Source organism: Acyrthosiphon pisum, chromosome A2 (assembly GCF_005508785.2).
Source record: "Acyrthosiphon pisum isolate AL4f chromosome A2, pea_aphid_22Mar2018_4r6ur, whole genome shotgun sequence".
Taxonomy (NCBI): Eukaryota; Metazoa; Arthropoda; class Insecta; order Hemiptera; family Aphididae; genus Acyrthosiphon; species Acyrthosiphon pisum.
The window spans coordinates 42,698,165-42,710,741 of record NC_042495.1 but is presented as its reverse complement, the minus strand read 5'-3'; the positions used below and the strand labels follow the sequence as shown (position 1 = coordinate 42,710,741).

The following is a 12,577-nucleotide window of genomic DNA, read 5'->3' as shown; positions in this document are numbered from 1 at the left end:
CTCGCGCATAAAATATGTGTAGTCGAAAAAAAAATCCGCACACTGTTTTGTATGTGCGCCGTCGTCGTCGTCGTCGTCGTATGCGTATCATCGACGATAATAATTATTGTTATTAGTGCGGGTTGCACAGATCCGGTCCCGTTTATACCAAGCCCAAATCGGTCGACGTATAGGTATTATATTATTATTATTATTATTATTATACTTAAACGACGTCCGATCGGTTGCAGCGGCGGCAGTAATACACCTATATATATATATAATAATAATATTATACGACTACATTCCGTATACGTGACGGAAGGGCACCCGTCGGAAACTGTTGCACACCAAGCGCGGCGGCAACCTCGTCGATCTCGGCCGAGAAAGTTTTTTTTTTGGCGATATTGATTTATATTTACTTTTTCTCCTCGTCGTATGGGGATACATGAGACCCGGTACTCGTGATCTTGTGTGTGTTAACAATATATACTTGCTGTACTTGTGTGTGTGTGTGTGTATGCGAGTTATCATTGTTGTTGTTATTATTATTCAGTCGGGGCGATCGATACATACGGCGTACCGCAGTATAACGTTTATTTTAATGGTTCCGTATTTGAAACGAGTATAATATAATATAATATAATATATAATGAGATCGGATTTTTTTTTACCTCCCTCGTTTGCTGCAGCAGTTAATAATACGTATACGACTTCTGAGAAAAATTCACAATTTTTTTTTACGCAAGTATTATTATTACCTATATTATTATATTATGTGCAACGACAAAAAAAAATCGTAGGTACACGCGCGGCGGCAGTGTAATGTGTGAATTTTTCACGACCAGTTTTTTAACCTATAAAGTAGAACAGCACATATTATAATATAATATAATATACTTTTATAATATTATATATTAACGCGTTTATATAGCCGTTAATCATCCGCATATGCACTCAGGAGAGAAATATAATATGTGATGTATACATACAAAATCGAAAGAGAGAAAGAGAGAGAGAGAATGAAATCGAAGGCGGTATTTATTGAGCGATAAAAAAATGTGTCAAGTCGGATAACATGCGTAATTTTACGATTATCGTGACATGACCGATTTTATATATATATATATATATATATATATATAATATTATGAGAGAACAGCTTCGGATCTATATATAAGCCGTGTTATTATACGCAAAAGCTACGCGGAGGGGGTTTATTTACAAACGGCATTCGATTAATATTATAAACAGCTTATAATTACGTTTGAAAACAGTTTCACTATAATCCGGAGATTAATATATTATTATACGTATAATATAAAAATATTACCGAAGTAGGATTTAGAAATAGAGATACGAATGTCTTCCGTCAAGTAACGAATATTCTGTATTTATGCGTTGTATATTATATAAAATTTAAGATATTTCTACATAAATATTAAATATATATCAAGATTTTCCCATTGATACAAGTATACAACTATGCAACATACATACTTTTTTCACGAACGAATGTTTATGAAAACAATGACATTATTACTAAATTGAACATATTGCACGTGTATTATAATTTGAATTGCGTTATACGCTCTATACTCTATATATTGAAACGTGAAACAGAAAGTGATTAATAATTAACTTTTATGTCTGCACTCTGCAGAGATAGCTACCTGATATTGCTACCTGCAATTTATTGTGCCAATTATTTTAAACTTTTAATTATGAACTTCAAATGAGAGTGTACATAAAGTATAAACAAGGCCAGCTAAAGTTTTAGTGGATGTCAGGTAGAAGAAAAAACGTTCGACGACAAACTTGGTAAGCCCGGAGCATCCTTAAGTACGTGGCGTGCATTACAGAATATACATTGTTTAGAAATCGAAATAGTATTGACTACTTTACGAAAGGACAGATCCAGAGTGATTATTAATTTTTGAGGGAGGTATTCATTTGAATCTATGCCACACATTTATATTTATTTAGTACTTTTTTAAATATTATACATAAGTTTCAAAATACCTACACAAAGTATTTTCTTATTCTCTCAATTGACAGAGACACAGCTTTTTACAAAAGATAACAGATTTTATTATTTTCACTTACATCTTTTAAATATATTTAATTATCTATACGTAATTAAATTATTAGATTATAATTTATTTGAAAAAAAAATGGAGAATTGGTATACCAGTTACTATAGTTGGTGTGTGATATGAGTCTCAGGGCTCTGGGGGTCTCAGCCCTTTCCCCACCTGGGCACGACCATGACTTTAAGCGTATTCCGATTGATTTGAACGTATTTTATGTATACACCTCGATCGCCAAACGGTCGTTTTTATACAATGTAAAATAATAATAATCTGTTATAAACGACCACGGCGGCATCACCGATGTAGCCCTCGCTACAGTCGTCGCCGTTATTAAATATTATCGGATGGAGTTTTAAAAGCTCAAGAATTTCTGTAGAACAATTTATACATAATATTACACTTTAATATTTTGTGATATTTATATATATGTATATGATACGGTTTCCCGATGCGAACGACGACGATGATGATGGTACGCGATTTACCAATACCGAGAAGGTTCGGCGTATGCGTGTATATACTATATACAATATACATGGAAGTTTATATTACATTATTAACAAAATATAATTATTACGATAACACAACGATAACAAAATATATTTTACAATAGCGCGTTTCTCGGTCTCTCCCCCGAAACGGAAATTGTATTATAACATCCAGTAAAAATTTGAATTTGTCGACATTCCATAATCTCAGATTCGGCCATCCTCGTATATTGTAACATAATTACATCCCGATTATATATAATATTAATAATAATAATGATATGCATGTAAAAGCGCGCGTTACGATAGCACCGCTCTACTAATAATAATCGTTTTTATACCCTCGTCGTTTTTCTGACTTGAGCTGGCATAATTAAAACGCTTGGAATTCCACGTACATCGGAATTCTGGACGAAGAAATCCCGCCGCCGTCGCCACCCTAGTTATTATTATAATATGTGTATATAATCCACTCGAAGGGTGCCGTACATGTAAAATATTGTATACACACATATTATAATATATACTTAACGTATCATGAACAAGACTCGGAAATTTATGCATTTGCATATTTGTCAGGAAAGTGCATATTTAAAATCTGATTCGATACAAATATGTTTCGTGATCGCTAGATTTTAATTCCAAAAATGTTTGTCGCATATTCTCGCAGATAAAAACATAATATTATATAACATATTATAATATATTTTCATTTTTAATATACTTATATACGTTAACTAGAGTTTATTTCAAAAACCATTATAGTTTATTTTTCGTCTATCATCGGTTGCCGATTTGGTTATTAAAATCGTATTTTATAGACATGTGTTCCCTACCAAATTTTTTTTGTACTACCCATAATACCTATTGGTAGTATATTGTTAACTACGTTGTCTGCTGCGCAGTAGATTTACGATTTAAATAAAAATATTAGTGATATTATGCCATTATGATTATTTGTCAAAATAGAAAATTGGTACTATTATGCAGTACTATTATGCAGTATGCACATTTATCAGAAAATCAATGCATAAAATAATCAGATTTTTTAAACTGTTTTTATATACAGTGTGATTTTTAAAGCGCACTCACTCAATTTCTTTACAAAAATAATGAGTTTATTCATATTTTGATTTTTAAAATATTCATGTTTCAAATAATTTTGAAAAAAAACATCTGCAAAATAATTTACGTAAAATTCAAGTAAGGTTATCATTTAACGAAATAATGTTTGAATTTCCCACAGACCACAAGACAGTTTCCCACAAATGGCATAATAGAAATTCTAAATGTTTGTACTATCAAGTACTATCTCTGATTAATGGAGAGTGATAAAAACATTCCAGGACTACTGTATAAACTCGAAAAAAATATACCAAATATTATATTACGTATTATTGTATACTATTTCATTACGGGCGGACGGGCGGACTTTGGCGACAGAATTTTTGTTTTTCGACGAAAATTCCGAAGAATACGGGTAATTAAAAAAATAAAACGTTGGACACCACCAATGCAGGAGCACGTCTCGCGCGACGCCCACTTTTCACGACGAGAGTAGTCGAATCGATTTCCTCGGGCCCCATTAACGGAGCCGGACGATTGAATGCATACGTACCTATACCCATATATTAATTATACCAACACATGCACTCAATAAGTCTCTCTCGCTGACTCTCTGTCCTTCCATCTGTCTCTCTCGCTCTTTCTCTCTGCAGTGGAGGTAAAAATGAAAAATACTTTGAACGATTTCACGCGTACCGCTTTTATAATACATAGGTATACTCTTGCGCGCGCGCCTGTTTTAATTAAATCCCACCCGAACGACCGTATAGGTATAATAATAATAATAATAATAGTAATAATAAGCGCGTTGAGTCTCGGCCGTCGGACTACTGCTCGCCGCCGCCCTTGTCGACGCGAACGCTCGCCCGCGATAATAATGTAATATATTATGAACGGTAGTCAGTCGCGGAGGTAATAATAATGATAATATATATTATATATATATACACGGACACGTCATCAGCGGATCCATCCACGCGAGCAAAGCAATTTTCACTAATATATAATAAATGAAAACTTAAAAAAAACTGTCGTCCCTATTATAGTGATATACCTAGAACCAACGCTATTTCTTTGTGTCACATCGCTGATATTATATTCATTGCAAATATGCAGTGTACGGACATCTACCAAACAATAGCAGCAGAGCTTATCCAACAATTCCGTTGGTTGCTGTTCGCAAATTAGTCAAACGACGATCAACGGTTTATTTTTGACGTGAAAAATATAAATATATTATAAATAAATTATTAATTTCTACCCGAAATCAACCTTGTCATTCGGACAGAAAATAAATGTGATTTAAAAGTTTTGGATTAGGTGTATTTAATATTATAGGTAGGTAATTAGGTATGTATTGTAAAGCAGTTCATATCGGGCTAATAAGATTGTATAATATAACGGTTGGTCAGTGAGCATTGCATAGCTCCACATCGATAAAATATATTATGTTTAAATAAAATAACTTATTTGCATAGGCAGAGATTTGATTTAATTTCAGGGGGGGGGGCTAAGCCCTCCCCAAGCACCCCCCCAATAATATTTTTCAACTGCTATTGTAACAATATATCAGGAGCCTCGTATTAAATTTTTACACTTTTTGGCCGAACAGATAAAACTTTATTGATATTTATAGAAAAAAAACTAAAAAAACTTAAAACTGACCATGTCCGTAAACAGCTCAAAAAATGTCAAATTATTTTCAAAATTTCATCGTATATAGAAAATACTAATATAAACATTCAGTGAAATTTTCAAGTATTTACAGTCATTCGTTTTTTAATTACAACAAAATAAGAAAATCGTTACATGAGAAATCGAGTGAATATCAAATGTTATAAAAATATGAATTTCAAACGATAATAAAAATTTAATTTGACTTTCTTATAGATATTTTTTGTTTGATAAAGGTAGATAATCTTATAAGGAATCTTGTATTACATTTTAAAATCTTAGATTTAAAAAAAAAAATTTTTACGAATTCTTAACTCAAAATAATTTGCTAATTTTCGTGATTTTTCCATATTTTGTCAATTTTTGAACTTTAAATGCTTATAAAAAAAAAAAATGTGACTAAGGATTTTTAATATTTTTCATCTGCTTTTGAAACAATATACTAGGAGCCTTTCATGTATCTACGGTCATTTTTTTTAAAGTTACACCAAAAACCAAATTCAATTTTGTGAAAAATCGATTTTGCGTAAAAATTCCCGTTTTTCCTTAATTTTTTTTTGGTTTTTCTTTGCGCTTTTGAAAATTACTGGGAATTTTAAGTTTTGACCTCCTCAATGCACCAACGATATTCACTTTCCAGTCGAACAAGATACTGAAGTTGATAATCGAAGCATTATTTCGACTACTCATCGTGTACACAGACACAAAAAAAAATAAAAAAAAACACACACCATTGTAAAATCAATAAATTCATCGTTCCACTCAGAATCTAAAAAATGAATGGAATATTGGCATTAAAAACTTAACAGAAAAGGTGACCTAATACATTATTTAAAACATTCAAGGGAAGGGTGTGCCTGTACAAAATCATATTTTAAACGTTGTATGGACAAACAGTTATCGACGAGGAACATATCCAAAGTAAGACACCCCGTAAAAATTATAATTATATATTATTATGACGTTATGGTGACCAGGCAGCGTTGTTATAAAAACCGGACCCGTTTCGTCGTGCCTAGTACGGTACACCTATATTATAATATGTACCAATATATACGACATGAAGTGCAAGACGTAGTTTTCACGCCACCCCACCGTAATTCATAGACTATAGTCCTATACTATACATTACTACATATATATAATATATACCGTATTACCGTATGAGTTATGGCATAAACGACAGCGGTTGCGGACTGCTCACCTTACGTGGTAAACTACGACCTCCTCGCGATTCAAAATGTGACGAGTGCGCAACTATATAAAATCGAGTTTTGATGAATATATTATTATACTAATACATACCGTTGTTTAAATAAATGTGATATCATTATATCAATAATATAATAATGTACAGGGTGATTTTATAAGCAGGATGATTACACAGTTTTTATAATTTAATAATGAAAACAAATTCTGATTTTAAATTTTTAAGTAGGTACGAGGTACCTAGGTAGATAAGTAGGTATCGAGTCTGATACCTATACCTATTTAAAATTAATACATTTTAAGACATTTTTTTTCTTCATATTTGAACGTACGTACATACGACATACCTATTGAAATCGAAATGCGAAGGATTAAGTATACCTGTTATCTATATATATTATAGTATCTGAGTTATTCTTTTATATATGTTAAGAATCATAAAATAATGAAATATAGTCTGTTGAACATTTGAATGTTATATTAAAAATATAGTCTTCATGCAAGTGTATTTAAAATTTCTTAAAAATAAGAATTTAAATAAATGCTTAATTTCAACCACGGGGTGTAACATCCAAAAAAATTCACTATGATGCGTATTGCGTACCTATATTATATAATATCTCACAAACAAAAAACCTACAGAAATAATACAGCTAAATGCATGATTCTGCGGTAGCGGGTAGCCACCTAGGTGTATAAGTACGATTTCGTTCTCTAGTTAAACGGCTTTTTTAGACACTTTATGGGTCAAAGTCGATATCGCGGGGGCCGGCCGGGTCACGTTTCTTCGGAGACAAGACGCACACACGTGCCGAGATTTTATATGCGTGAAACGAAAAGATAATAAAATCTATTTCTCGGGCATGAGAGATATAATAACTTTACTATTACTATTATTATTTTTATTATTATTATTATTATTATTATTATTATTATTGTAATAATATACGATCTTGGGGCGTGGTCAAGGGATGGCGTGTTTGAGTCATTTAACGGGCGTACAGGTTACGTAATATCTATTATAATATTATAGGCGAGCACACGCGGCGGGACTACCGGTGCGCGCGGGTAGAAGAACACAATAATATGATAACACGGACGAATAAAATATATAATATAATAACGTTATAATAAGATACCAAAAAAAAATAAAAAAATTGTTAGACAGAATACGCGATTGTGTGCATATAATAATTATTGTTAAACGCGCGTGCATTATATATAAATATGCAAAATATAATTTATACACGAGACATAATGTCGACATTACTGCACGCGTATGCAAATAGCGAGCGGTGGCGCGGCAGGTTGGTATATTATATAGGTACCTATACCTATACACCTATATTATTATAACTTACGATATTATGTATTATAATATGCGAAACGAAAACGGATGTGCGCGCAATAATATAATATATTAACATTGTTTTCCATTTCTCCTCTCCACAGGTTCTTGAAACAGACACATATTATTGTAAAGTCATTTGGCGCGAGAGACACGCACGCAATCTTGCGGTACAGATATATATAATAATATGAGATTTATCCCGCGCGACGTGTGACGCGATCGTGAGTTACGCGCCGCCGTTAGCACTGTGTAGGTACAGTGTACCTACGTGGGAAATTATTTTAGCTGGTTCTTATTATATTTCTACATTAATTATATAATGCGAAGCGTAGCTAGGGCCTAGGGTGTGATGCTTATGTAACAGTAACACGGCTTGTTCCTAAGCCTGGGCTTTGGAAAAACTATGATTACAATATAATATAAGACATTATTATAGCTCGCACTTCGATTCCATTCCATACACGTAAATGGTTCACACGAATTATTTTACTAACTAGGTATAGGAACATATATTAATAATATGCACTGATGCGCACACTCGGTGGATTGTATCGAAGTTATTATACCTATAGTTTACGATAGGCACGCGCCAGACAAAATAAGTAAATTTGAAACTTAATTCATGATTCGAGAATCGTCATGTCATACATCAATTGTGTGGACAATATTAATGCATTTCACGCGCGATCTTACTGTTGGCCGTGGTATGGGTAGTTGTGCTGCGGGTAAACGCACGGTATAATAAAAAATAACAATAATAATATTCCCTATATCGAGTTCCGTAACCAAATTTCTGCCGATGTGACGACATCACTACTGTGATATGAAAACACGCAGCGCAATATCAGCTCGCTCGTAAATTACAATTATAATCACACCGTGAGGGGGTGAGGGTCACTCGCGAATCGATTTTTTATCCGAACAGTCACGTTTCCGGTGTAGGTATACCCGCGCGACCTGCGATTGTCTCGAGTTGTCCATTTCAAACTGTTCGTGATTGATCGATTCAAGTGCGCACGCGATAACAATAACGAAGCGTGTAAACGCACGTCCAAGATATTTTATCATATTATATAGGTTGGACCACTACAATATAATAATAGGACGGGTAGGTGAATACTAGAATTCGAGATCAGATGCTAAGACAGAGGCGGATTCGAGGAGCAATTTTCCGCGTGGGCCAGATTTTATTCGAACGTATCCCCCCCCCACCGCAGACAGGCAAGAATACAAATAACGTATAAGCTAGCAGGTGTCCTGTGCAGGGTCTCAACTATGTTATTATATGTTACCTACTTACCTGTAGCTGTATATTACGTATTATTTAATATTATGTACCTATGGTATAATTTATTCACTCGACGATAACCTGTAGCTGTAGATGTTATAATAATGTGTATAAAATATAAGTGCTGATATTAATCGAAATAATTAAGGAATCGAACGCGGGCCGACCGAAATTATATTACGTTTTACCGCGGTACCCTATAATATATTACGATGGTTAGAAATTAGAATCTATACATATAGAGCCGGAAGCATCGAATCATCATAATACACGACAAAATCGTTCTATTCGGTCATCCCGGCGATGGAATCTAGCATGAAAACGCGGTATAGCACGTGGCGGGCGAGCGTATAGTTAAAGGTACTTGATATAATATATTTCGTTTACGGGAACCGTCGATCATCTCACCGCGGGTTATATAGGTTTCCATTTTCAATAGCGCAATTATGTCAAAACTTTATATAATAACATGTATTATTATTAAATATTAATGGTGGTTTCGCGACGGACTATTTTAACAGCTCATTTTCGTACACATCGGAAATCGTGTGAATCTAGTGGCAGAATCCTTGCTCGGGCGAACGATTTCGCATGTGAACTCGCGGAATGAGTACGTCATGTATGCGCGAGGGCAGACGCCAAACACCTACAATTATATAGATACGTATATGCTATATCAAAACACGTTAACGTGGGATTGTGCGAAATATGCAGGGAGAGATTTTTTAGGCACTCTCGTCTCATTTTCATATGACTAAATTGCAGTGCAATAATTCAAATTAATATAATATAACATTCAGATTATTGTAAAAATGTCTATGTACTGGAATTTAAATTCGAACGAGTAGTTTCAGAGTCATTATACATTATTTGTAAATATTTGTATAAAGTAAACTTAAAAATGGCAAAAACCAGAATTTAAAGAAATGCATAATTTAACTATAAAAATGGCGTGAACATGATAAAAATCATTTTGTAATGTATGTATATTATAATATATTAAGACGCAATAAACTCCACACGAATTCAAAATATATTTTGAATTTTCATAATTATGCAACAATTCCTTAAAGATACGTGAGATTACGTCTGCTATTATACTAGATAAGTTAAACGATGGTTCAATGCTCAACTCGAAGAATTTTATTTGGACGGCATTTCTAAATTAGTAAATCGTTGGCAAAAATGTATCGCTTTAGGAGGTAGTTATGTTGAAAAATAATAGTATGTAAATAAAAATCATTTAATTTACTATACGTGTGTTTTTCATTAATTATTCTATGTATAATACTTTTAAGACTACGCGTCAAGAGGCATTACGTATCAGCCGCTCTCGTAACTTTGTATACAATTTTAGTCATTAGATTTTCGTTTACGCATCGAAATTGCCTACACAGAGCCCCTTACAAAAATCATGGTCAAACATGGTATATATTTTTTTATGGCAGACGAATTTGATATGGTGTGGTAATGAGGCAAATTGTATGTTCCCACCCTCAAGGCCTTGCGTGTACACCACAGCATTGCAGTTTACAAGTATAGGTACACCCAATCTGCACAAGTGACATTATTGAAGGATCGTATGGTTACCCTCTTGGTATTATTTGATGAGCCAAATTATATTTTTGCCTCTACAAACAAGCCCAAACCAAAAATCCAAAAAACAGGATAAGAGGTAGCTAAAGAAAAATTAATAGTTTACAAGTGTATTTATAATATATTGCAATACAATTTTGTTTCATTGATGACGAATTTTCAAATTGAATTTCTATTTTTAAAATATCAAATGTGTTCACGTTCCAGTACCTATGCTTGCAAAATGCACCCATCTGTTACCATAATATTATATGCATTATGCATCATGTATAGGGAAACTGTTTAAGGTTGGAGCTCCCTAATTCCCCAGATAATAATGTTATTTATGTTTATAATTTCAACCCTATAGCCCAAAGTACAAACCATGCCGATATAGTTAGACAACGACATTATAATCATAAATTTCACTCACCACGTGTATGGAGTCTGAGTCCGACCGGCGGAGGGCATCGTGCCGCTGGCCGACAGACACCGCGGCCACGGTCAGCTGATTGTAGTGGTGCGCGGCTGCAGCGGCCTGTGCGCTTTGGTGCAGGCTGTTGAGCGTCTGCGAGTACGGGTCGTTGATGTAGTCCATGGCGGACGGCGAAGACGCGTTGCCGGTGGACGGCTGATGGTGATGGTGGGCCGGCGGGAACGGCGGCGGGAAGTACGGTGGCTGGAAGTCCTGGTGGTGTCCCATGTTGGATCCGGCGTTGGTGGGCGTCGTGTTCCGGTGATGGTGATGGTGGTGATGGTGGTGCGGGCTAAACGGTGACGAGCCTCCGCCGCCTCCTCCACCACCGCCTCCACCACCACTACCCCCGCCACCTCCACTGCCGATTGACGCGACTGTACCATGTCCGGCTAGCCGATCCTGCGAAAAAAAATCCAAGTTAAATAATGAATTAACACAACATCGTTAAAATAAATTATAACGCATAGTATATTATGTGATTATATATACTATGTTTTGCACGTATAAAATACATATTATGTCCTGTATCATCCCATATAAATATATAATATTCATTCGAATAAGGTTACCCCAGTGCCTAGTATAACCAGTTGGCAGCCTATAAGTCTTAGAGCTCTGGATGCCGTGTACCATCGGGTGGTCTCGTAGGGGGGAGGCCCCAACCCCTCTCAATCCTTCACTCTTATAAGATTCACGTACAATTCGGCGTTAATAGCAGTAGCAATGGTACATTATACGCATTACTGCAGTCACGATCTACTGGAACTGGTGTGGGGGACCAAGTTCAAAAACTGCAATATTATACAAATTATGACAGCTGTTACAAGTAGAAAACGCTTTAATGTTTTATATATTATACTAGTACGATCAAAGTTCAAAACTGAAAACACAATATAGATAGCAACCATAACGATGATAATTCTCAACAAAAAAGATTCTAAAATGTTTTCATAAAGTTTAGAATGTAATAGTTTTAACCTAATCTATACCTACTTTTATTTAAGGCATACACCTTTTTAAAATTCGCATTGCAGCGAGCCCAATATATAACTGCAATGCAGGAGCTGTGGTGGACTCAGCGGACGGTTATCATATGGATAATACAATAATAATATGATAATTAATAACACCTACATAAATACACCATATTACCATAATAATATAATATTATATGCATTATACGTTTCGAAATCCGGTCGAAAACAAAATCAGAGCCGCGATAGAAAGTGGCACCGGTCGAGAAAAGATAAATAAGTAATAATCGAATTCGTAGAAAATAATACACGTGACCAGATCAATATATATAGGTATATACCAACCTATAATAACATAATAATATTATATTATATTATATTATAACATACATAATAATATAAT

General features: G+C 34.3%; 1 protein-coding gene across 1 annotated transcript in view; it reads right to left on the bottom strand.

Annotated features, from left to right (window-relative positions):
* The window catches only part of LOC100158940 (transcription factor AP-2-epsilon), a 42,421-nt gene extending 30,812 nt beyond the window's left edge, over positions 1-11,609 (bottom strand). The window contains exon 1 of the mRNA XM_029489375.1: positions 11,156-11,609. Within this exon, the coding sequence (XP_029345235.1) occupies positions 11,156-11,425 (270 nt within the window). The 5' untranslated portion in view covers positions 11,426-11,609. The remainder of the gene's footprint in view (positions 1-11,155) is intronic.
* Between the last annotated feature and the right edge of the window lie 968 nt (positions 11,610-12,577).